Below are 25,709 nucleotides of genomic sequence, written 5' to 3' on the forward strand. Positions count from 1 at the left end.
CAGAAGAGTCCCTTGAGATCTCCGTAGTGGCAGCTGTTCCCATGCGGATCGTCCAGGTCCTGCTGGGGCTCCGCTCTGCTCGCCCTGTGCCCTTCCTTCACGCAGGATGTCACGCGTGTGCCTGTCCTCCCATAGCACAGAGGCCAGTGCTGCCTGACCAGCATCCTTGCATAGGCCCAGGTCTTTGAATTAACTCATTTAAATGAAGAAGAGAAATACAAAACCAAAACCATGCTCAGCTCTGACCTTTACCAAAAAAAAAAAAAAAAAGGGGGGGGGGGAGAAAGAGAAGACATTTGGGAACAATATATACAGATGGGGGAATTGCACTTAATTACAGTAGTTTACATCCATTGGACAAAATTTACTTCTTTTATATAAATCTCTATGTATAGGAGTGGGGAAGGGTGAGGATGGAGCAGACTGTACCTATATTTACAGTTTAATTGGCTCAGTTCAACAGCACATGCAATTCCTCCTTCCAAACGCCAAGTAACAGACCCAAGTCCCTCTCAGTCCGTCGGGTGGAGGAGTATAACTTAAATATTATCCGTCTTCCCCTTCTGCCAGTCCCCAGTACAGCTTGTTCCTAGTTCCTCGGGAGAGCCAATGGCCTCTTGGAAGGCAAATACTTAAGAAAAAAATCCCCAAGACACATCTTGGAAATACTGCGTGGAGGGAAGGAGAGGCACGGTCCCGCGTGGGCACCCCGCAAATCCGAGCTCATCCCTGGCGGAGCGCGGAAGGGCGACGGGGAGTCTCGAGCCTCCGGCTCCGTTTCGGGTTGCTGGGCTCCTCGCTGCAGCACTGGGCTTCGCTCTGGCGACTCCCCGGGCTCGGCGCGCGGGTCACCGGCGGGATGTTGTGGAAAATAAAATCCCGTTGCTATGTGCAAAAGCAGCGAGGTGTGGAGCATCACCAGGCTTGCAGGGGACACTGGGGAGGGAGAGAGCAGCACGGTGACCGGCAGGCAGGCAGGAGGTGAAGGCAGCACTGCGGGGGGCTCTCTGGGGGCATTGCAAAGCATTTCGAGGCATCACCTCCCGCACCACCCCGGGACCTTGGTGGTGCCGCACAAGCCCTGCTTGGCCCTGAGTCCTCCCCAGCACCCCTGAAGGGGAGGCAGTGGGAAAACACTTTCTGAGCCAGATATTGCCACCCCCTCCCAAAAATAATAATAATAAAAAAAAGGCCTGTTTGTGCTCAGGCGGTTGCAGAGATTGTGCCACGCAGCTCAGCAACACTGCCAAGAGCAGCCAGGCGTGAGGAGCTTGCGCTCGGGTGGGAGCGGGGCTGGGGACAATGCTCATCGCTGTCCCCCAGCATTGCTGTCACCTCCGGGGAAGCAGCTGAGCAGCCCCGGCTGCCGTATCTGCCCCACCGCAGCGGCCCCTTCTCCATCCCTTGGGGTGGGTCCCCCACCCAGGGTCCCCCCAGTCACCGGTGGGGTGGGGGGCCGGGAGCTGCGGGTGACCTTGTGGGCTGGAGCGCACAGCAAACATCGTAACGCGGAGATAAGGAGACGCCAGGAGCCTCCCGTGACATGTCATTAGGGACGAGCCGCGGCTATCAGGTGTTTGCTAACGTAATAAAAATGGTGGCTCAGCCTCAAGCGTTGTCAAAGGAACCGGGAGGTATTTGCCCCTTCCAGGTCTAAACAACAACATCTGATAAGTGATCCGCAGCATCGGGCTGCGAGGGGACAGGCAGGGGGGTTACCAGGGATGTCCCTCCAGCCTCTGTCCCCGCCGGCAGGACCGGGAGCAGCCGGGCTCTGCCACAGAGTGGGTTTGCAGGGTCTGGCGTGGGGACTGCGGGGTGCAGAAGAGCTGCTGGGCGATGATGGAGGCTTTGCTTTGCATGAGGATGCCTCTCCTCTTGCAAAGAGGGAGTTGCTCAGGGAGCAGCAGCGTGGCCCCCCAGCTTTGGGGTTTCATGTGGGCTGTGCACCCCCCGGGTTTATCCATGCACTCCCACCAGCAGCACCCAGCCCTCGCCCAGCAAAGCGTGCTCCGAAAACTGCAACTCCCCCGGGGATCCAAGTGACCCTCCTGCCCTTTGTGGCCACCTCGGAGGAGCCCGTGGCTGCCAGGCATCCTCGTGCCCAGCGGTGCCTGCCTTATGCCAAGGCAAAGCGTGGAGGAGCCAAGGGACAGCCCCCGTTAGCCCCAGGCAGCAACAGAAGCCCATGTCACCAAAAATATTTAGGTATTGGAGCCATTTGGGGGGTGAGCAGCATTTACAGGGCTCCCGTGCTGCCTCTGCAGCACTTCAATTGCCCCTTGCTAATGAAACGGGTGATCACTGAGAAAAAAAATCAATGTGCAAGGATAAATTTTTCCAGCTTTAGCTTGAACATCGAAGGGTTGGTAGGAAAAGAGGCCCCAGGGGCTGGGAGGCTGTGCTGGGAGGGACACGACCCCAGTGCCCGCTCCGGCTCTCTGCGGGGGGACAGGGGCCAGATCCTGCCCCCGTCACTTGCAGGACCGGCCCGTGCTTGTTTGTCATGTACGGGGGGCTAACGGGGTGGGTGCGTGCACCCGTCCACCGCAGCAGGATAGGGGCTCGGCCCCATCTCCCCTCTCCTGAGCCATGAGACCTCCCCCTGCTTTAAAGTGCAAAAGCGTGATGGAGGGGGAAAACTGGGGGAGCCCCCACCACCCCGGGCAGTGCTGCGTCAAGGTAGGCTGATCGCAGCGCCCGGCCGGGCAGCGGGGATGGCCGGGCGGTATCTCCCTGCCAGGGACATTTCCTGTGTGCCCAGGGCTCCTTTCGGCCAGCCCGGCATCAAAGGCAGCCCGTGGTGGGAGAGCACAATTAATCAGGGGGTGTTCGGGCTGAGCGCACACCAGATGGGCTGATAAAGCCGCGCGGAGGAAATGGTGCTCCCAAGAAGCGCGGCCGTGCCTGACCGCCTCCCGGACCGAGATGAGCGGGCGCAGATAAATGGTCACCCCGAGCACTACAAAGCGCAGGAGCCCGACCTGAGCCGGGGGCAGTGGTGTTCATCACCCCTTCCCGGGCACCCCAAACCCCCCGGGCAGACCCTCTCCGGACTTCTCCCCTTTGCAGCCCCAGCCCCTTCAAGTGCCCCCACCGGGTATCTACGGGGGGGTCTCACAGCAATCCCACACCGTATTTACTCTGTGGTCATTGCAGACATTTTTTTCCTCTCCCCTGTCAAACCTCGGTAAGAAAGTTTATCTGAATGCAAGTTCAAGGCTCTCTCTTATTTATCTAGCAATCAATAAGGGCCACATATTTCCCACAGTCCCCAGAGCTGGCTTTTAGAAAGGGACTATTGTCTGAGTAAGGCCTCGCACACCTGATTTGAACCAGGATAAGTCCTGCCTTACACCTGCGCCGGCACCGGGCAGATGATAAAGGTTTATGGGCTGGGGGAAGTCGGGGCGCATCGGAGCCCGGCTCCTCCGCTCAACTCCAACCAGCGTTGGTTCACCCTGGAGCCTGCTTGGTCCTGACCTTCTCAGCCCAATTTGAACCCCGGCAGGATGCTCCCACACTGATGAAGTTGCCCCAGGGATGAGCATGGCCTGGCTGATACCACCGTTAGACAAGTCCTCATCCAGCACAGCCAGACCATCACCCCATCATGCTTGCCATCTGCAAGCAGGTTTTTCGGTGCCCGTGAAGGGGCTGGAATGGGGTTCTCAGCACCCTGAGGCTCACCCTCAGCTGCCCACGTGGGTGCAGCACAGGGTCTCTGCTACACCCTCCTTCAGCCCCATCTCCCGGGCAGAAACATCCCCGCTCCACCTCCGCACGCCCAGCCCCGCGCACCCTCGGCTCCCTCTGCCTGGCCATTACCTGCTTACTGGAAGACATATTGGTCAGCGTGCTGATGCTGCTGGTATCCGTCACCACCATCGCCGAGGGGAAGCGGGAGGTGTGGGAATACTGGGGAGGCTCCTGTTTGTGTGCATACACTGCGGAGAGGAGGGAGACAAGCAGCCGTCACGGAAAAGCCACCCGCAGCCCTTGCGCCGGGGCAAAGCAGCCAAGTGCTGCGTTACAGCAGGTCGCAGAGTGCTGGGTGGGAATGAGCATCACGGGGACATGAATGAGACGATAAAACAAACCACGGAAAGAAACCACCATCTGCCTCTAAGCCACCGCTTTCTCAGGTAGCAGCTCACCCAGGGAAATCAGTGGGGACTAAAGGGCTGCGGCTGGACCAGACACCGGTAGCTCTGCAGAGCCCCGTGCTGGAGCAGGGACAGGGCTGGGATGATGGATGAGCCTGAGGGGTGAATCCAGATCCCTTCAGGGCACAGCGGGGAAGCATTTGCTTTGCAGGGAGTGCAAGAAGCCCGGTCGCCTCCTTCGGCAAAGCACGTGTTTTAGCAATAAGAACACAGAAGGGAAAGTAAAGTAGGTACAAAATGCCGGTGGGGGCTGCAGCCCACCCACAGGGCAGCAACGGAGTGGTATGGGAGATGCGACATAGTGGGTGGCACGGGGGAAGGAGAGGATGGGGCAGGATGCGGCCACCCCGCACCACCACGTATCCCGCTTGCAGCCCCGCGCCGGCTGGTACCCACGGGAGAGAGGCAGCAGCCAAGGGCGCGAGCTTGGGCAGGGGAGAGCAGGAAGACAGCACAAGCTTATTTTCCATCTGAACTAATTTTCTGGGCCCTTCCCTTCGCAGCTACCGCCTGGACCCTTACTGTGCGAGTTCTGCAGCTGAGTCACGGTGGCCATAAAAGGCTGCTGCGTCATATGGCTGGGTGACTGCTGCATCAGCGGCTGCTGGTGCGGGCTGTGGAGCTGCTGGGAGAACTGGACCGGCTGTAGAGCTGCCAAGCTGCCAGCAACGCTGTTGATAACAGGTACGCTCTGCGCCTGTGAGGTGTTCAGACCTGGGAGGAGGGAGAGAGCAGAACAGGGATGTCAGCGCCTGGCGTGAGTGGGCAGGGCGGCCCCCTCCCCGTCGCAGGAGGGGGGTCTCTGCGGGGCGCGGCGGAGAGCTCGGGGCGCGCGCTTACTCTGTGCGATGGCCATGACTCCCGAGAGTGGCGTCATGATGAGGTTCTGGGACTGCTGCGGGTTGTGGTGGGACAAGCTGTGGATGTTGGTCAGGGTGCTCACCGGGGGCAGCCCGCCCCCTGAAACGGAGATCTGCCAAGGAGCAAGGACAGCCACCGTCAGAGGCACAGCCAAGGGTGCTGATCCTGGCCCCCTCCCCTGCCTCCCGCCCGCTTCAGCGGGAAGATTGGGTGGGGGGGTCAGCAAAGCCCCCTCCCGAGAGGCGAGCGGGCTGCAGCCTCGCTGGGAGACCTTCAGCTCAGCACACACAGCTCCCTGCGCCCCAGGGCTGTAGACCCCGGCTGGGACGCCTGAACATCATGTTAATAAATAGCGAAGCAGCAGCAGGGAAGGACTTTGCTGGCACTGGCTTCCAGCTCCACTGGAGCACGGCACCGGGACACGGCACATCCCGAGCCTTTGCCATTTTGTCCCCCAAGTCCAAGCTCCTGCCCGCGGGGACAGCTGAGGACTCTTAACACTTATTAACTCCTCACCGCCACGGTTGTAGGCGAAAGTGTGAACTACAAGCTCGGGAAGGTAAAGAAAAAAGCCAGAAAGCAGATAGAAAGGACCTTACAGTGATGATCCTAGCTATCACTTTTGCAGGTGGGCAGGATACTGGTGAGATGGGGCAGGTGTGCTCGGCCAGAGCCAGTTCCCGGGATTTTGAGTCAGTGTTTAGGGATCAGACACACAAAGGCACCCGGAGTGTGCCAAGATGGCTGGAGCTGGTCCCCAGGACAAACAGGGGGCTAAGTGCCTGGTTTCTTTAATTGCTGCACATTCTCCTAATCCCTCTAATTAGACCTCTTGCACTGACCAACGTCGACCCAGATTCGGAGCCGTCCTCGTGGCTCTTCGTGTGACATTCCTGGACACCACTCCAAGCACCTTGTTTATTTTGCACATGTGAGTTGGAGATAGCCCCGTTGCAACTGAAACAAATCCATCAATAAATTCCAAAACCCAGGAGTGACTCATATTTCCTGATCCGGTATTTTCCACTTTCAAAGTTTCTTCAAGGCCGGGTTACACCACACTCGGCTGCACAAGTCAAACAACTCACGGCAAGTGCACGCCGCTCGCCTGCAGCCTGGGCTTGTTTCACGGGGTGTTTAGACCCAAAGCACTGCACCCAAAAGAGATCCTCTGGACATTGCACGACTGGAAAAGACCTCCTAGACACTGGACCCTCAGGGAGACCCTCTGGCACTGCCATGGCTAAGGGCAACACTGGAGCATGAAAGAGTGAACCACCAAAGCTTTCTGCAGCCTCAGTAACGCTCCTCCCTGAAAAAATCGATTGCCTTCAGATGCGGCAACTTCCTTGGCAGCTTTTGGTTTCATGTGGGTTATTAAAGGCACATGTTTGCTTACTAGAAACCACAGCCTACAGCATATTTTTATTAAATCACTTGCAAGCACTAGCTAGCCCTGCTTAAAGATCAGAGATAAGCTGGCAGAGCCGCATGCTGCTGAGGACCTGAGCGGTCCCTGACAGCGCTGTGCAATGCCTGTGCAGTGGGGATAATTCAGCACAGCTTTTCTGCCGCATGTCTCTGCCGACCGCACTTCAACAGGTTGCTTTTCCCAGTTTAATCCGCTGCATTTCCACTCAGCTTTCCCCCATGCTGCCCGGCCGCTGTGAGCTCCCTCTGCCCCGTCCGAGGGTCCCTCCCTGTGCCCCTGCAAACCCACCCCTCAGACATGGCCCCCGCAAAAGGAGCTGGCGGGGGGGTGCTGGCAGCCTCTGCCACCGAGCTCTGCATCGCTTCGTCCTCACAGACCCCCGCCCCGGGCACTCGGTGCCTGCTGCTGCCGCCTTTACTCCTGACTCATTTTATGACTTCAAGGCTCAGGGTTATAAGGCTCAACACACCCCTGGGAGATACGGGCGCGTTCGGGGCGGAGGGAGCGTGCTAGGGTTTTGCTCTGCAATATCCCCCCTGCTTGGCGGGGGATGCTTGGCTTTGCAGGGTCAGCGTCCGAGCCCGAGGGGCTGCACGGAGACCCTCGCGAGCCAGAGCCAGAGAGCGGCAGAAGGAAAGGCAAAATTAAATGGTGCCATAGCTGAGGGAGGGGATGCTGAGCCCCTCTGCAGCCACCCGGCTTTGCGAGGAGACCGAGGCGACAGCCCAAGAGGGCCAACCCTCCGAAAATGGAAGTGAAAACTGGGGAAGAGCGGGCTCAGCCCCGCCGCCCAGTGCCATGTTTGACTTTCGCTTTCAGCAGAAAAACCTCCTCCCGGAAGAGCCGCGGCCACATGCAAACCTCTGCCAGCCTGCTCCGGGGAAGGACTGTGCTCTCCCATCCCATCCCGTCCGGACACCCCACACACCCTCCTCGCCCCACTCCTTCACGCACTCCTCCAAAGGGCTCTGCACCAGCCAGGCACCCACAGAAAGGCGCAGCCCAGGCGCTCGGGCACTGGAAACCCAGCCCAGCCCTGCATTTACAACCACTTTTTTGCAATGGCCCTGCAGCACCCAGCTGATGTCCCATCTCTGATGCCTGCCGCTGCTGGTGTTTGCAGCTCTGCCCAGCAAAACCCTTGCAGCAGAGCCCCGAGCACGTGGGGAAGGGGACGGGGAGAAGCAGGAGCTCCGGGGCCAGAGCTGGCAGTAGCGGGTCAGATACCCTGGGTGATGCCCCGGGACAAGAAGGTCCCCGCTTGCAAGGAAAATGCTTCCCCAGCAAAACTCCAAACTTGGGAGGGCTTAGGGAAAAAATAATGAATGAGCATTTTATCGATACCCATGTCATCGGCAGGAGAAAACAAACAGTGATCCACCCAGCGCACATTCAATCTGCGAGGCATGCAATCAATAAAAACCCGAGCAAGGCTCTGTCAGATTTATGGGCTGCGCTCGGAAAACACGCCGTTGCCCACCGGGGAGCGCGGGGGCCGAGCGCCACCTTTGAGGCGGGCGGCGGGGACGGTCGCGCGCCCACAGCACGGCCCCGGCCCCACAATGCCCCATTGTTCGGCGCGGGCCTCGTGTGAAACCCAGGGAAAGCGTGTTTGCTTTGCCCGCTGGGCCCTCTTATCTTATCAGTGCCGCCGCCACAATAGGCCAGGTGTACTCACCATTTTACCGTCGGGCGAGAGCAAACCGTGGCCCGGGTCCAAGCCGGCTGGGGATACCTGCTGCAGGACCGCCTGGCTGGTGGTGACCATGGCACCGCCACCGTGGTGGCTGATGGCCCCGGAGGACGCCGCCTCGCCGCTCGCCGCCTGGCTGTACCGGACCCCTGCAAAACACCGCCAGGTGTTGGCATCGCCCACGGGCACCCCGGCGAGGGTGTCCCAGCCATGCCAACCCCCTCCAAAAGTGGCCCTGCAAAGGGGAGACCCCCCCATTCCGCCCCGGCTCCCTCGGTGTGCGCGGCACGAGGATGCAAAGGGATATACAAGCTCCTAAATGACACCCTTGAATGAGAAATGGGAGGGACAGCGCCGGACAACGTGCTCCTTCCTCTAGTGCCGCTTCCCAGTTTTTCCCCAACCCCATCTTCTGAAATTACAGCAAGAAAATTATGGTGAGGGATGCTGAACACCCAGCCAGGGCTGCAGCCCCCAATGCTGCTCATGGGTCCTGATGCCATGGGTTGGAAAGGGCTGCTCCCAGGGGAGTCCGACCCGGGCCAGCAGCCTGGACACCCATCTGCACCCATCTGCATGCCTTGTGCTTCGATTTGCACAGTTTTCACCCATCATTCAAATTCCTGTGATGTCCCCGCGGCTCTCAGACACCAGCCTGGGGACCCTGAGCCACGGGGAGCCACTCTGCATCCTCCAGCCCTTCCCTCTGTGAGGCTCGCCCGGCTCCTCGCAGCCCCCGGCCAGCCCGACGCTGCCCAGCTTTGAACAGCGACAGCTCTCACTTGTTTCTCAGGCCCTTCTGCATCTGATTCCGCTCTCGACAAGTGTATGATTAACAGATTACTGCAGGAAGACAGAGGGACCAGACATACACAAACCTCCAAACCAGACCTCAACCCACCACCGCTGAGGAGGGAAATCTGGCTCAAGCACAGGTCTTCTATATAAATATATTTAATTTGGCTAAAACACCCTGCACTGATAACCATATGATCAGCCATGTGTCATGGAAAGGCATCTACAGATCACAAATAATTAACCGAGGAAAACCCGCGGGAAACAAAAGCGTCTTTTACGAGGCTGCCTTGACAACTACGGCGAAAAGCCATTTATTACATGGAGTCCAGCACCGTGCTCCTGGCCGGGTTCACTGAACTGCCCTGGGATCGAAGCGGTGGACGGACGGACAGCCCACGGCTCTCCTGGGAAAGAAAACCATGGCGGCGAAGCCCACCCTCGCAACCGAGATGACCAAGAGCATTGTCCGCCCGTGACCGCCGGCCGCTGCACAGGGGTATTGGGGACGGCTCCCCAAAATGACCGTCAGCCTGAGAGGTTCAGCCTGCGGAGGATGCTGGCGGCTTCTTGGCTGTCCCAGCACAGCATGGACACCCCCAGCTACAAAACCTGCCCAGGGAAAGGATCTTCCTCCTGGGATTTTGGGATCTCCTTCTCCCAGGTGCCCAAGGAGAAGAGCTGATGCAGGCTGGCTTGGTGAAAGATGCCCTAAGGGCTACTCTAAAAATCTCTGAATCAAGGAAAAGGAAATAAATTATAACTGGAGCCTGGGAGCTTTCCATGAGCTCCAAAAGCATCTGCCGAATCACAGAATCACTAAGGTTGGAAAAGACCTGTGAGATCATCAAGTCCAACCACCAACCCAACCCCACCGTGCCCACTAAACCATGTCCTGCAGTGCCACGTCCACACGTTCCTTGAACCCCTCCAGGGATGGTGACTCCACCACCTCCCTGGGCAGCCTCTGCCAGTGCTTCACCACTCTCTCAGTAAGGAAATTTCTCCTAATATCCAGCCTGACCTCCCCTGGTGCAACCTGAGGCCATTTCCTCTTGTCCTGAAGTGCAGACCGCTACCTGCGCCCTCCACCAAAACCACAGCGAAGTCACTCTTTAATCGCCTCCGAATTTTCTCCATCAGCTGGTTAAACACGTCCCACAGATAGGAATCTCCCCGCAATGTCTGGTTCCTGATCATTTCCCAGCAAACCCCTTTTATCCCTGATAATAAAAGAATGTCCTCTGGCAGGTGGATATTTGCCGGTCCGAGTGGACGTCCCTGCCGTGAACAGGGTAAACATTACTCAACCGGGGCACTGTCACACACATTCTTCCCCGCGGTCCCGGCCTCGTGCAGAGTGTGCTTCAGCCGCTGCCGGTCTGAGATCCTGCAGCGCTGGTTAAACAATGGGAGGGGAGATAAAATAAAGCCCTTTCTTCTGAGCGCGATCTTACAGATAGACGAGGAGCACAGGCAGCTCCTATTGGAAAGAAAATCAGAGTTTCTGCTCAATCTTCAATCTCTTTTGGGTTCGGTAAAGCTTTCAGTAAGAAAAAAAACCCGAAACGTTTTAATCCCCAAAATCTTGCTATACCCAACTGAGGATGCTTGTAACTCATGAGCCAAGACATCTGGAGTTATGAAGTTATCTTTAAAAACATATGAGATGTTAAAAGCTGATTTTCAAGCTTTCCCCTGCAATCCCAAGGACAAGACTTTTATTGTTTGAGCCACAATAACCAATGCTGAGATGGTGACCGAGATTTTGGGTCTCTAGATAAAACCGCTGAAGACTCCGAGTCTTGATGAAGATTAACTCTCCCGAGGAGCGCGAGGTCGGGCTCCGGGGACGGCGGTAGCGGTGCCACCGTCCAGCCCCACCGAGGACCCCGCTCCTGCGGAGGCAGGGGCCGTGCTGGCGGGGGGCTCCTGCAACCCCAAAGCCCGTGGGCAGCTGGGTCTGCCCAGAAACCGCTTGCTGGGCAGGGTGAAAGCTCTTCGGCCAGGGCTACCTTGCAGCCCTTTAGGAAGCCACCAACTACCCTGGCTTGGGTTTCTCCCATTCCTAGAATGGGACAGGTGTTATTCTTACCTAGATGCCCTCAGGCTTGGGTTGGATTTGGGCAGATTAGGTAATTAATATTGGAAACGAGCACAAGGCATTATTGCTGTTGCTGTTGGCACTGCTATAACAAAGAGAGCTCCCTGATGATGGCAGGTACCTTTCCTCCAAGCTCCACGTTCCCAGCGAACACAGCAAGCTCCGGTCCAGCCTACCTTGCCAGCCCCCGTTTTCTTCTTTGGGGCTATATCTGTTACGGCAAGTTACGGCACCAGGATGCAGCGTGCTTCCGCAGGGCAGGCAACCCCTGCCCAGGCTCCCCTGGCCGCCGGCTCCCCGGCAAACCCTCCTTGGCACACTCTGCCGTCGCAGGGGGTGCCAAGCCCCGGGAGCCAGCCGTCCCCCAGCAGCACAACCACTCACCCCCACAATGGGACCCGCCGCGCGACCCCGCCAGCCGGGGTGAATGCACGGGGACGGCTCCGGCGGTTTGCACCAGGACATGGAAGTTTCCTCCCGGAGCGAGCCGGGGGCTCTGCAGTCCCAGGGTTTATGAGCAGGGGCCCAGACAGCCATTAAAGCCCGACGCAACTGTTCTCCCGCCGCTCTCCTGCGCCTCCGCAGCTGGAAGCAGCCCCCGTGCAAAGAGATTTATTCCTCCTCAGCCTCTCCCTGCAGCCGCCCGAGAGAGGAGCCTGGATGGGGATCACGGGGAACAGGCCTGGCCATGGAGCCTGCCCTCTTTAAGGCTTTTCCTTTTTTTACTGGAGCTACAGCCATAATATAAAAGTCTGTTTATGGGACCCGGGCTATTGTGCGGCCCCCGAGCTGCACTGCCCGTGAAATGGTTTACTGCTCTCCCATGTTTCCAGACGAACCGTGGGGTCCGGCTCCTGTAGCCTTAACCCTGTGTTTCAGCCGACGGGGACGGGCAGCGTGACAGCCCCCAGACCCCTCGGCCCCCAGGGAACGGCCCGGCTGGCGGGGGGGCCCGAGCACCCATGGCTTCCTGCAGCCAGCCCCAGCACCCTCCTGCTTCTCCGGAGTGCCGGACCCGTTCTCCCAACCCAGCTTTTGGGGTGGGGAGAGCAATGGGGAGGTTTAGGGCAGCAATCGAGAACTTTTTTGTTTTCATCACAGGCTTGTGCCATTTTCTACGTACACACCAGTCTTGTGTCTTTGGCAGGAAAGAGAAACGAAGCAGCTTGGTTTGCCTCTGCTTTAAGTCACAGCGATACAATAAAATTGTACTTTTTAAAAAAAACTCACTCTACTTTTAAATGAGGAGCCTCCGCCGCCGCCGTCGCACGGCACATCTCAACCTCATCCAGCAGCAGCGCCCGCCGCTCGCCCCGGCACCAGGCTGCGCTTTTGCCCAGAGCTTCACAAACATCCTGCAAATCGCCGGCGATGCCCAACCCCAAAACGGACCCGGCCGCACGACGCGCCTGATCACCGATGACTCAGGCGGTAGCAAGGATTCAGCCGCGGCTCTGCCCCAACCTGTGGGGATGCAGCCGCCGGCGTGGACCAGGAGCCCTGCAGCGCGGCAAGAAAGGCAAAGTGTCGGTTTTAGGGTCACACAGGACTCAGCGATGCTGCACCTATTGACACCATGGAAGCAGCCGGGTCCGTGACGGGACCGTTTCACCCTCCCAAACGCAGGTCCAGGCAGCGCCGAGGGCAGCTCTGATTTTTGGGCTGCCACTCAAACTGTCCCTAAAGTGTTAATCTTGCTAAGTTACAGAGGTGCATAGTTTATATCCATTATAAACCTGTTTATGGGGACTGGACCCTCCCATTTCGCTGCTGTCATAAAGTTCTAATTACCCCCCATAAAACCGGGAAAAGCTCCTAACAGCGCACTGTACCCACAGAGCCCCACAATGCGCCCAACAGTAAAATGTTACAGCCACTGGCACCGGGTCTGCAATCAGAACCGGCACATACCCCAAGGAACAACGTGTAGGATCCAGATATAAACCGAAGTGCTCTGGACCGAGGGTTTATTGATGGGCTCTTCTTTAAGAAAAAGTTAAAATGCTTAAATTGACCTTGGGGTTTAGGAAGAATCTCAGGGGTGGTACTGAGTTATTTTTATGTGTGTTATCTATGTCTATAGAGTATCTAAAAATACGTATAAATAATGCATATTCATACATATATACACACATATATATATATATATGTATACGTGATTGCTCTGACGTTGCTCTGCTACTCTACTATTTGCAGAGCAGGTATTGCTGGTCGGATGGACGCCCCAACCCCTTGTTGGTGCAGGATCCCCGCTGTTCTCCCGGGCTGGAAGCGATGCTGCGACCGCCGGCCGTGGGGACGGGGCTTTGCGGGGTCTGACGGGCGCCGGCCGGCCCTTTGTATGCAGGGCGGGAGGCGGGGGGCGGCTGGCGAGCGGGGTGGTGCGTCACCTAATCTCATCAATGCGCTGATTGTCTTCAGGGCTCTTGAAGATAAAAATGGCATAAGCCAGAGTCTACAGCATGGCACCGAGATAAAGCCCCGAGTGACCTTCAAATCAAACAGGGAACCAAGATCGCTGATAATACCCCATAGGAAGGGAAAAGTCCAGAGTCTGAGAGAAGCCTCTGAGATAGATAGGCTTTACGTATTTACCTCCAAATAGTTAAAAACTATGGCTTGAGGCTTGACAGATGGGTCCCCAAGAAGAGGCCGCGAGGATGTTTGACTTTTACAGCTCTTATCCCTGCCCAGCCGTCATTACGCCCTTTCGCAAGACCCCATTGACGGCCCGAGGAGCAGGCGATCCTTCTTTGTCTGCGGGCACAGGAGCGATTTTGCAGCTGCCCCATGCCGCCAGCCCCATCGTTTCCTGCCGGGGACGTCACGGCGGGGACGGGGCTGCACGGGGGTAGGACGCGGGCAGCGTCCCAGCGCTGTCATTAAGCTGTTAAGGCATTGAGCGCTCCAGACGCCGCTGCACGCGGTGCAAGGGCAGTTCAAATCCCAGCATGGCCCGTCCCAGATGGGGTCAGCCAGGCAGCGGGGCCGGCCCCGCCAGCACTGCCCTGCGCCCCACCGAGGCAGCGGGTCCCATGCGATTGCAAACGTCTCTTGGAAGAGGTTTTAGCAGCGATGGTCCCAGTGATGTTTTGGGAGCTGCAAGCCTGCCAGATCTGGCTTGGTCCAAATGACCCCAAAGCAGTCATGGCTGAGCTCCATCCCTGTCCATCACACCCCCAAAACAGCCCTAAAACCCCACAGCGGCCCTCGCTGTGCCCACCTCCTCCTCTTCAGCGAGGCTGATGGATACGAGCGCCGGCCACCAACAAATTCCTGCGGCCAAGCCCTCCTGACCCCTCAGGAGGGGCCCTTCGCCGCCGCCGCGGCCATCACTCCTGCCCTGCTCAAAAGCCCCTCCGAATGGGCTGTCATCGGCCCTATAGCCGCGGCTGGCTCCTGCTGGCCACTGCTCCGAGGGAAAAATAAAGGTTGAGGCTTAACGGCCCTCCAGCCCTGAGATAAATGCCCGCGGTTACAGTAATTGCCATCCCCTAATAGAAGAAAACAAAGGCTCTCGAGGGGTGCCTGCATGTGCGCTGGCAGGACGGGGGCACATCAAAGGCAGCGGGGTTCGTTCAAAGCCCCGGCTTAATTGTCAATTAAGCATGCAAGGGGGGGGACAACGCCATGACAACGCGGGGCTGCATGCTGGTGGGGTATTGTAAAGCCCGCCAGGCCGACACTGAAAACAGCTGATTTTGCTGACAATGTGCTTGTAGGGCACCTTGTAAGCAATCAGCCGGTGACAGGAGGGCAAACGTCCTCCCTGTCCCCCGCCATTGTGCGGGGCATTCCTGGGGCAGGGTCACATTGTGGTCACTGCCGGCCGGCCCTACGGGGAGAGCGGTACCCGGGAGCGGGTCGGATGCTGCCTGTCCCTCCCACAGCTGGGAGCTGGGTCGGATGCTGCGCACCCGCCCGGGGCCGGTGCATCCTCCGGGGACCACTTTGGGGGCCGCCCTCGCTTGCTATCGCCCAAGGACTGGTGTCCAGCCATGGACTGGCACCGTCCCCAGCTCTCAGCCTCCTCTCCCCAGGCACCTTGCCCTTCCCGCAGGGACTCTCTGCCACGCGGGTTTCTTTTAATTTGCCTTTGTAACGAGCTGGGTGTGTGTAACGAGCCAGGCAGGGTCATTTCCAAGAGGCGGCTGGTTTTAGCCTCCCCGGCCAGGCTGTGCCAGTGCCGGTGCCATGGCCGAGGGGGGACGTGGGGCGGTTTGGGGCACAGCCCCCATGTTGACCCCCCCCGCCGCCGAGCGCCCGCTCCTGCATGCCGGGGGCTGGCGCGTTGGCTGCGGAGGGCAGGGAGGGGGACAATGGCGATTGTTCTCCCAACAATGCCTCTCGCCCCACGCCGCGCCGCCCCCGCCCGCCCTGATTACCCTCCCCGGGCACGCAGCCCCCTCCCCAGCAGCGTTATCTCCTGCTTAAATCCCCCGGGAGTTTTCGGCGGGTCTGCTCTCCCCAGCCAGCTCCTCACTATGCGGGGCCGGACCGTGGTGTGGAGAGGTGGAGGTTGGGGTGAGCCCTGCACCCTGCAAGCAGCTTTCTTCATCCACCTCCTTCTCCTCCAGCACCGGGACGGTACAGCACCATGCACCCAGCCTGGGCCAGCTCCAGCCCTGCAGCGAGGCCAGGACACGCTGCCACATCTTCCTACGGGCTTTGCAGCATTGCCTGTGCACACACCCCCCCCAAAACCAACGCTCACCAGTGGGACGCATCCCAAGGCCCCAGCATTGGTACGCCAGGCGCAGAGCAGCCTGCCGCCCCGCCCCGCCGGGCACAGCCTTCCCCCGCCCAGCCCAGCCCGTATGGGGACTCCGGTGAATTCAACCAACCGAGCAGACGCCGATTTATCCTTGGCTGGATGGAAATCCAGCCCCCGCCACGTGGCTCGCCCGGCCATAACGCTGCAGCGACAGGGCTTGCTCCTCTCCGTACCCCCACCACCCCTCGAGGCTACAGCAGGGACCGGGGTGACCATCTTCCCCCCCGAGGCTACCCACGCACGGCCCCGAGGGCTCGGCACCCTTTCCCCGGCAGAAACAGCAGCCAGCACTGCAACGGCCCCAACGGCACCGCCCGAGCGCCCTCAGCCAGGGCTTACCTGGCATTTTGCTGGGAGGCGAGGCGCTGGGCTGGTTGTGGTGGGGGGAGCCGTGGGACAGCAGCAGGTTCATGCTGTGCGGGGGCTGGCCCGAGCTGTAGGCGTCCATGGCCAGCTTCTGGCGGAAAGCCTCCTCTTTCCGCCGGTTGGCGAACCAGTTGTAGACGCGGACCTCCGTCACCAGGTTGGAGCCGAGCCCGTGCGCCTTGGAGGGAGACACCCCTCGCTGCAGACACTCGGCCCTGCGTGTGCAAGGGGACACGTTGGAACAAGGGCGCTGCTGGGGGTCCTCCGCCAGCACCGCCGGGCAGGGGACCTCGGGAGGACACACGGATTTGGGGGAGTTTAAGCCCTTCCTACAAGCCCGCCTGCTCTTTCCAACTACGTCCATGCCATAAAAGCCATCCCCCCTCCCTCTGACATTGCTGCAACGCTGCAGCATCCCTGCGGCATCCCCACCGCATCCCTGCCCTGGCATGGAGCTTGCTTGGCCCCAGCTGCTGCCCAGATGGGCAAAAAAAGGCAAAAAGAGGCCAGGCAGCTCAGCAAAGCTATGCCACGAGCCGGCGGCCAGGGCTGCGAGCCGGGAGCCCGTCACTGTGGGTGGTTTTTGGAAGAAAGGCTGCGGGGCGGGCGAGGAGGCGGCGGGCGGCAGCCTTTACCTGTTGCACTCCTCCACCAGAGCCTCGCGCTCCTCCTTGCTGGGGTTCTTTTGGCGGTCGTAGGCTTGGTACAAGATTTGCTGGGAGGCTGGCCCCCACTTGAACCGATTGCGACGCATCTTCTTGCTGGGGGTTTCGGAGCAGGCATCGTCGAGCTGGGCAGCCCCGTGGTTCTGCTGATTGAACTCTGGAAAGAGAAACAGCAGCTGATCCTGACTGCTTTTGTCTGTCATATTTCCACAACCCTGGACTGTCTGGTTGAACTCTGAAAGAGAAAGGAGCAGACGTGAGCTGGCCTATAGCCGCTGCTCGGAGTCACCGTCCCGCGCGGAGGTGGCCCCCCCCGTGTCCCCTCCTGCAGCGCCCCGAGCCCACGGCCCCGGCACGCGTTGGAGCAAGCCGGGTGCTCCCTGCCACCCACCCCAGGGAAGGGGCCAGCCTTGCACGCTGGCGGGGGAGTTATTACCATCCCTCCGGGACTGGTGTTTAATGGGGAGGCATGCTCAGGGCATGCATATTCATGGCTTGGGTCTCTGCCGGCGTGCACTTGTTTCGGGAGGGTTTTTGCAAGCTAGGAGCCAGGCGGGATGACTGCAAAGCCCCCCGAAAGGGTGCCTCTCTCTGCTCGCCCAGAGCACCCCTCCGGCTCCCGCTCCCGTCCCAGTGCGGTGGGACGCCGGCCCCGTGCCCGGGCGGGCAGGCACCAGAGGTGACCTTCCCCGGCGGCCGGGCTCAGACCCGGCGCTTGTCACCGTGGCAGTAAAGGGAGATTAATGGGAGGGTTTTATTATTCTCAGTTTTGCAGGGGAATTCTCCCTCGTTTTATAATGGCTTTTCCCCCCGTGACGAGGGGGGAAACGCAGGGCAAGGCTGGAGCAGGCTCTGTTTGCTCAAACGTCTCAAGGTGTGTTTTCAAAGCAATGGTATTCGGTGCTAAACCCTTTTCCGCGCTTCCCGCCTGCTGGATATTGCATCCTTTAGGAGGAGGGGGGCAGAGCCCTTTTAAGGGGGATGGCAGTGCCCCAACCTGCTCCGCGGCCGAAAACGGGGCCGCTTCGAGTGACACGGGACTGACCCAGGCGCAGGGGTGGGTGGGAGAGGTGCACAAAAGCAATAGTCCGTGTACTTGGTCAAAACCATCTGCATTTTAAACAGCACGGACTGCCCGAGACCATGCTACAGATAGGAGCTATTTTTCTTTTATCTTTCTTTACTTTTTTTGCAAGTATTTGCAGAAAATGAGCAGTCTTGAGAAAGAGGGAGGAAAAGGGGGCAGAGGTGGGAAAGGCATTTAATTGCGCGTAATCATTAATTGCTTTTCCAGCTCTAATGAATATAAATGTACAGAAACCCAGCTGTGTGGATGGGCTTGGGGGAACTCGCACAGTGTTACTGTGACCAAAAGGAGCTCTCGCCCAGTTTTCCTGCACTTTAAATTCATTTTACTTGTAAAAATATTCTGGGGAAGATGCTAGGCAGCCTGGGTCCAGGGGCAAAGCCAGGGATGATCCCCAGGCAGCCGCAGCAGGCACAGGGAGCGGCGGGCACTGCCAGGGAAGAGGGCAGGGGGCTGCTCCTCGCTCGGCTCCGGACGTGCCGGATACCTGCAGGCAGGACCGGGACGCAGGGACCCCCTCTCCCCCCCACCAGCCCCGAAGGGTGAGCGCTGGCGCGGGTACTTACGCCGGAGGATCTCCCGCTGCTTGCGGACGTACCACGTGTAGAGGGCGGCTCTCTTCTTCGTCTTCATGGGGGTGCCCTTATTGAGGTGCTGGGAGAGGTGCGACTGGTTGAGGCCGGTGACGTCCACCACCTCCCGCTGCGGGATGTTGTGCTGCTGCATGTACCCCTTGATCATCTTCGCCGCCCGCCATGGGTCCTCGCTGGGGGGGAGGGAAATGAAGGGTTAATCTCTCCTGGCTGGGGAAAAGCACCCAATATTTGCTTCTTCCCATGATGGAAACCCATTATTATTATTACTATTATTATTATTATGAAACCTGTTTCAGAAGGACACAAGATCCCTTGAGTGCATGTCCTTCCCCGACTGCCATCCCGGCCGCCCAAAACAGCTCCGTCCTGCCCCAGGGAGGCAGGAGGAGGGACGGGGACTCGCGGGGTGCCACAGCCACCCGGGGGATGCCCACCAGGCTGTTCACCCAGGGAAGGAGAAGTACAGAGGATCCCAGTGTCCTGACGGGGCACGCTGAGGTCTCGTTAATGCTGGTAAAGCACCTCCAGATCCTTCAAGGAGAAAGGCAGCCCATCCATTAACTGCCACTGGTTTATGTTCACACACAACGGGGTACACAAACACACACATACATACGGATATGGATAACCCAAATGGATATTTCTCTGAAGAAAGAGAAACCTGTAATTTGGAGGCACCGAGGATGCTTTTCCTTCCCCCACTCCTGGGTGCAGTGCCCACACCATGTCCCGTGCCCCCGGGCTTGCCGGGACCCCCGCACGGCCACCAAACGCTACCCGCCACGCTTGCTGCTTTATCTTCTCCCTTCCATTCCCGCGGGGGTAATTACCTAAAAAATCTCCCTGTTCATTTAAAAGAGACCCTATTTCCACCCTCCCACAACAGCGAAGCGTACACGTGGGCCATATGCAACAGGCTGAGACGCAGAAGGTCAAACCAAGCACGCAAACCCAGGCAAGTCCCCGAACGGAAAACCAAAACCAACCCCCCCAATAATTTTAAGTCATTCTTGAATATTTTTAAACGCTTGAATTTGGGTCCTGTAAGATGTAGGTGTAAAATGACTCTTTCCTAAATCCGCATTACTTGGGTGTCCCTGCGGTAGCTGCCACCACTCTAGGGAACAAATAAAATTACAGCCAAAAATCAAAATGCTGCCTGCGTTCTTTAGCTCTAACGAAAGCGCAACGCGAGGGCAGAGGAACAGGCCAACACGCCTTCGCTGCATTCAAGACCCCTGGATTTATTCTGCGCTACGGGAGGACGCTGGAGTAAAAGGAAGTGCTTTAACGCTGAAAAATCGGTGTGGAGCCTGAACCTGGTCACAGTCATGCACTCAAATAATGCGATCCTCTAACGCTGCGCTTGGAATAACCGTCCGACTGCTTTCCCAATTCATTACTTATTTTGGATCCTTCAACTTGTCACAGGAAAAAAAAAAAAACCAACAAGTAGATTTCTTACTTTTTGTCCTGAATGCAGGGTGAAATCAAAGCTGGTTGGATCCAAAGCAAAAGTACCGGACCAGGGCCAGCCCGCTGACGGTGCGGGGGCTTTGCCAGACCCTGGGAAGGAGGGCACGGAGCCTTCCTAGAGACATTGACCCTGTGCCCAATCCTGCATCCTCCGGGCAGGGGAACCCCACCGTATACATGGTGTCCTCTACACGGCGACGGTCGCACGGCACTGCAGACCTGCGGAGCTGTAATTATGCACAGGCACACGGACCCACCAACTCCGGTTTTCCCAACAGCCCGGACCCTCGAACAGGTTAAACACGGTGCAAAGAGAAAAGCTGCTCCTGTCCCCAAAAGGCACGGCACCGTGCGGCCGGGCCATCGGCTCAGCAGCCCCCGCAGCAAACGTGGGTGCCGACAGCAGGCAGGCACCAGGAGCCGGTGGGGACGGCCGCGGCACGGGGGGTTTCGGGGCTCTCGGGTCTTCGTGCTGCCCCAGGAGAAGGCAGGAGCCAACAAGAAGGATGTGAAGAAAACATCTTTCCATGGCAGCTCTCCTCCGCACGCTCCTTCCTGGCGAAGCAGGGCAGAGCCCTCCGGCCGCCGTGCCTCCCGCCGTGCCCGAGCCGAGGGGCTCACACGGACCTTTGTCACAAGCGGTTCATGTCACCTCACTGATCCTACTAATTACTGATTAATAATAAGTTAATGGAACAGAGCTCATTATCATTTCTAATAGCAGTTTGGTTCACAACTAAAGCCAAGGGCATCGTTTTCCCAGAGTTAAATCGTGAGCCAGTGCAACGGAACAGACTTTTAAAATGTCAAACAAGTGACTCGGAGGTTACAGACGTGATTTCTGAATTTAAATAAAATTTGGCAGCATTTTGGCTGGAAAAAATAGGTGAGATTTAGGAAAAAAGTCCCTGAGTTTCCCTCCATTTTATTATTTCAAGAAAGACTTCACCTTGATATTTCCAGCATGTTTCACACTTACACTTTCAAAACAATTATTTGGCTCTTAATTTCTGAGCAGTGATTTTTCTTTACAAATCAACTTGACCGTATTCAAAAGGGTTAAACAACCTGAAACCAAACCCAAACATTTTGTTTCATGTTAAACAAAATGTTTGGACTTGACCCAAAATGAAAGGTTTGAGTGTTTGTTTGGCCTTTTTTTTTTTTTTTTCTTTTTTGGTTAACCTAAAAAGCCAGAGAGGAAAACCTTTTGATTCAACACAAGCCCATTTTTTTTGGTTCTGTCACCAAAATGAAAAAAACCCCATTAGTTGTCCAATCTTCACCAGGACTTTACATGCAAAAAAAAATCCCAACCCAACCCAGGAGTGCTTTGTAATACTGGAAAACCAGTTTATAGTCCTGGCTCGGCGGTCCTCCTCCACCGAAATCAAGGAAAGGTGTTTTTTTCCTTGCACAAAATTAACCCCGATGAAGCTCAGCCACCAACGCTGACCAAGAAAGAGGTGTTTCCCACCCCAGCCTCACACGCAGGTGGGGGGCAAAGCCTGGCCCTCTCCCCCAGGGATTCCCGGACCCTTTCACCCCCTTTGTCAGCCTTGAAAACAGGTAAATACACTACACATCCTCGGAGAAGTATGCCAAGAATTTATACAGATGGATTATAAACCCGGCTCCCTACAGAAATGATCTATCTAATCTGCATCTCCCTGTGCACACAGGGAATCGGCGCGGGGAGGTGTCCTGTGCCCGCCGCTCCCCACACGTTTCAGAGTGGCTTTGGGGCATCTCCGGCCGGGTCCCCAAGGGCGGGTGGCTTTCCCATGGTCCCCAAGATCTGGGTACTCCTGGAATATATTATTTACCCGAGCGGGGTCTGGGCGAGCCCCAGCAGGTGGGACAGGGCAGGGAGGGAGCCATGGGGTGTCTCTCCCCGGAGCCGGGCTCTGCGTGCCGCCGGTACCCCTCTGCGAGAAACCGCCGTGGCAGCCCGCGGTGCGGCACTCGCCCCTCTCCCACCCGCATCAGCTGCAGCCCTTTGGGCGCCATGAACGGGCCCAAGCGAAGGTGCCGCTCGCCGAGGGGCCGTGACTGGGCGAACTGCTTGGGACCACGGCACCGCAACAGGCAACTCCGGCCCATGCCGTGGGTGGGCAGCCAAGCCCGGACCGTGCTGCGGTCCCAAGAAGAGCCGCAGGGCTGGGCACCCTCAGGGACGTGGGAACGGCCCAAGACCAAGCCGGCCCCGGGGTCAGGACGCTGAGGCCGGGGGAGCGGGAGCAGAGGGGGTTTAGCCCCCATGCGCGGCTGCAGTAAATGGTTCCCGACTCCCCTACCTGGCTCCCTCTCCAAGTACAAAGGCCTCTCTTAGAGCAAACACGAGCTCTTTGCAAAGGCTCCTCAGGGACATGTGCCTGCTCTTGTTTGCACCAAAGGCAAACTTTGCGCAGAAACACCTGTGGGAGCCCAGCCATCCCGGGGCAGAGCCTTCTCTGCACCCCCACTGCCACCCCGAGCACCCCCGGGACGGAGGCAGCAAGAGGTGGGGACCGGGGACAGGCAGGAGCACCCAGAGGTGCAGGGCACAGTGCTACACAGGCGGGGTGGGAACCCAGCGGAAAAGGCCTGGACGACTTCTCCCTTGCACGGAGCCTCTTTAGCACCCAGCGTGTCCCAGCTGAGCCCCTTGGCAGGCGTGGGTGCTGCTGCCCAGCCCCGGCCCCAAAAGGCACCGTCTGCCCTGCCAGTACCGGGGCAGGACTGGAGCCAGGTGCCGAGCACACCGCATCTACCATGGCGGCGTCCCCGTCCCTCGCCGGGCCCTGGCACGCCGCTGCCAGGGCACTGGGGCTGTTAGGGGGCAAGAGCCGGGGCTGACCCCGGGCTCTGTGGGCTGGCGAGAGGGTACAGGCACGCACCGGGGGCTGAGCCCGGCGGGCAGGATCGGTGCCGCACTCGGGGTGCCGCTGGGGCATCGAGACAGGTATGAAAACTGCAGTGCAAGGTGGGGGGGGGGGACACAGAGGTGCCCCCGCTGCACGCAGGGGCGGCCCCGAGGGGCTGCCCACCCGCTTACACCCGCCCCGGCTGCGCTGTCGGGGGAGCCACGATCGCCCCGGCGCCTCCGGCTGCGGGAGAAGCGGCGGCTGCCCCCGCCCCTGCCCCGGGGCACGGAGGGGAGCCGATGCCGTCCGCGCCCCGACGGGCCCGGGACAGGGGGTGCCCGCTAAGCCCCGGGATGCTCCGCCGCGCCCCGACGGCGGCCCCGCTCCCAGCGGCACGGCACGGCACGGCAAGGACCGGCTCGGCTCGGCTCGGCTCGGCGCGGCGCGGCCCGGAGCCGCATCCCCGGGACGGGCAGGAGCCCAGCGCCGCTGCCTTTGGGGGTTTCTTCCTTCCCCCCTCCCCGGCCGCTTTACAACCTCGGCAATGAATAACCCGCCGCTCCGCTCGCCCTAATCGCGGCCCTTTGTGTATCTTTCTGTTGATGATTTATAGAAATAAATTAATAACACCCCGGGCTCCACGTGCTGCAGTTTATGTTTTATCTCCCGGCGCAGAGGGAGGGCGGAGGGACGGAGCCGGCGGCCGGTCCGAGCCTCCACGGCCCCGGCGCCCCCGGCCCCGCCGCGACGGGCGGGCTGGCAGCACCCGACGGGGCGGGAGGACGCGGCCGGCGGGCTCCGGCCTGCCCTGCCCCGGCGCTGGGCCCTCTCCCTGCCCGCTCTCCTCCGCAGCGGGCTCCCAGGCCGCCCGGCTCCCCGCCACCGCGGGGACCGCGGCACAGCCCCGCCGGGCCAGGGCGCACCGGGACCCGCCACCGGGACTGAGCACGGGGCGGGCAGGGAGCACCGGGACCCGCCACCGGGACTGAGCACGGGGCGGGCAGGGAGCACCGGGACCCGCCACCGGGACTGAGCACGGGGCGGGCAGGGAGCACCGGGACCCGCCACCGGGACTGAGCACGGGGCGGGCAGGGAGCACCGGGACCCGCCACCGGGACTGAGCACGGGGAGCGAACCCCGGGCAGGGCGCTTGGGGCCGGGGCCGCGGGACCGAGCGCCTGCGGACGGACCCCGGCGCGCTGCGGGGTGCGCCCCGTACCCCTCCCGGCCCCGGCGCCGGTCCCCGCCGGTACCTGATCATCCTGTCCACCTCGGCCCGCTGCTCCACGGCCTCCTCCGTGTTGAGCGCCTGCAGCTCGCGGAGGATCTGCGGCGTGTCGAAGTCGTCGCCGTCCTCCGAGCCCTCGTCGCCGGAGAGCTTGCCCTTGCCGTGCCCGTTGGCCAGCGGCGGGAAGGCGGCCTTGCCGTCGGGCGGCCCGCCGGGGGAGAGCGGCAGGCTCTCCAGCTTGACGCCGAAGCCGGCGGCGGGCACCATGTCCTCCAGGGCGCGGATCAGCCCCTCCTTGGTGGCTCCGGAGCTGAGCAGGGCGCCCAGGAGCTCCCGTTGCAGGGCGCTCAGCTGGGACACCATCCTCCCGGGCGCCGGCGGCGCGCCCCGCCGCTCGCCCCGCGCCTCCCGCCCTCCCTCCGGCCGCCTGCCGCTCCGCCCCGGCCGGCGGGCTGCTGCGGGGCGCGGGCCGCCCTCTACCAAGCCATGACCGCCTCCATTAGGCAATATACCTTATGCAAATCAGCGGCGGCAGGCCTCTCCTCCGGCCGCCGCCCGGGCCCCCGCCCCGGCCCGGCCCGGCCCTTATCGGCCGCGCTGGGACGGACTTTGCCCGCGGCCGCCGGGAGGCCCCGGAGGAGCGGGAGGAGCGGCGGGGGCAGCGGCGAGGCGGGCCGGGCCGGCGGCCCCGGGCGCTGGAGCCGCGGCTGCCGTCGGGGGGCTCGGGGCGCGGCCGCGGTCCCGGTGCCAGCCGCACCCCCGGGGCGGCGGACGCGCTCCCCCGCCCCGCGCCGCCTGCACCGCCCCGACGGCCCCAGGGCGGCCACGGGCACCCCTCTGCCCGCACCCCCGGGGCCCGCGGCCACCCCGCAGCGCGCTGGGCTCCCTCGGGGGCTGTGCCCCGCGCCGAGAGGGGCCAAGCTGAGAACCCCCCCCGGCCTCGCAGGGGGCTTTTGTCCCCCCGACGTCCCCCACCGCGCGGGGTCCAGCTACCCAAGCCCCCCACAGAGCGGGTACAGCTGTGAGGCTCCGGGCCCCAGGAGAGCCCCCCAGCCCAGGGGTTTCCAATGGGGGTCTTGGCCGCCGCTGTGGGGCAGCTTTGGGGACAGCCTGAGCACAGGCTCACTGCGATTTAGCTGTGCGCGGCACGGAAGGACTCTCGGCCAGCCAGCAAAGGGGACCCTGCGGGGACAGGGGTGCTCAGGGGACATAGAGTCCCCGTTGAACCTTGGCAGCCTTCGGGGTGGGAGCAGGGCACGGGGCAGAAGAAGAGATCCAAGCTGGGCTCTGGGATCTGAGCGCAAACTGCTTTTCCTGACACCGTAAAGGCACTGAGTGCCCCCCAAAAAATCAACAAGTTCATTTAAATCAACGGAGGCATGAATACAAGAGACACCACCATACCCAGAGCACAGCGCAGAGGGGCCTGGGACCCTGCGGGGGAAGGCAGGGCCGATGTCCGAAATCCCCGGTCATGACCCCCCCCAGCTTCCCAAAGCGCTTTCAGTTTGGTAGCCCAGTTCCCTGCCGCTTTTGGCCAGCACCTGGACGTCAGCCCTGGGAAAGGACGATAGCTTAAAACCCTGTGTTTCTAGCCCAGATTCAGACTTTTACAGGGTA

The 25,709-nt window shown here is 60.0% G+C and overlaps 1 protein-coding gene across 2 annotated transcripts; it reads right to left on the reverse strand.

Moving 5' to 3' along the window:
- Positions 1-915: 915 nt before the first annotated feature.
- On the reverse strand, positions 916-24,452 carry HNF1B (HNF1 homeobox B). Of its 2 annotated transcripts, none has more exons than XM_059829331.1 (9): positions 24,115-24,452; positions 18,510-18,709; positions 16,827-17,013; positions 16,165-16,406; positions 8,138-8,301; positions 5,007-5,139; positions 4,689-4,880; positions 3,829-3,947; positions 916-936 (listed from the first exon to the last, which is right to left on the reverse strand). In XM_059829331.1, the coding sequence occupies exons 1-9, from the start codon at positions 24,450-24,452 to the stop codon at positions 916-918; spliced, it is 1,596 nt and encodes a 531-aa protein (XP_059685314.1). The 2 variants fall into 2 exon arrangements, with proteins under 2 accessions (XP_059685314.1, XP_059685313.1); XM_059829330.1 differs by having other exon boundaries at positions 16,827-17,091.
- Between the last annotated feature and the right edge of the window lie 1,257 nt (positions 24,453-25,709).

The sequence above is a fragment of the Gavia stellata genome, chromosome 25 (genome assembly GCF_030936135.1).
Source record: "Gavia stellata isolate bGavSte3 chromosome 25, bGavSte3.hap2, whole genome shotgun sequence".
Taxonomy (NCBI): domain Eukaryota; kingdom Metazoa; phylum Chordata; class Aves; order Gaviiformes; family Gaviidae; genus Gavia; species Gavia stellata.

Coding starts and splice junctions, on each gene's coding strand:
- HNF1B (XM_059829330.1), bottom strand. CDS start 24,452: ATGGTGTCCCAGCTGAGCGCCCTGCAACGGGAGCTCCTGGGCGCCCTG. Junction 16,407..16,826: donor CTGGTGGAGGAGTGCAACAG/GTAAAGGCTGCC, acceptor TTGCACACGCAG/GGCCGAGTGTCTGCAGCGAG. Junction 937..3,828: donor ATATGTCTTCCAGTAAGCAG/GTAATGGCCAGG, acceptor CTCCCTCCCCAG/TGTCCCCTGCAAGCCTGGTG.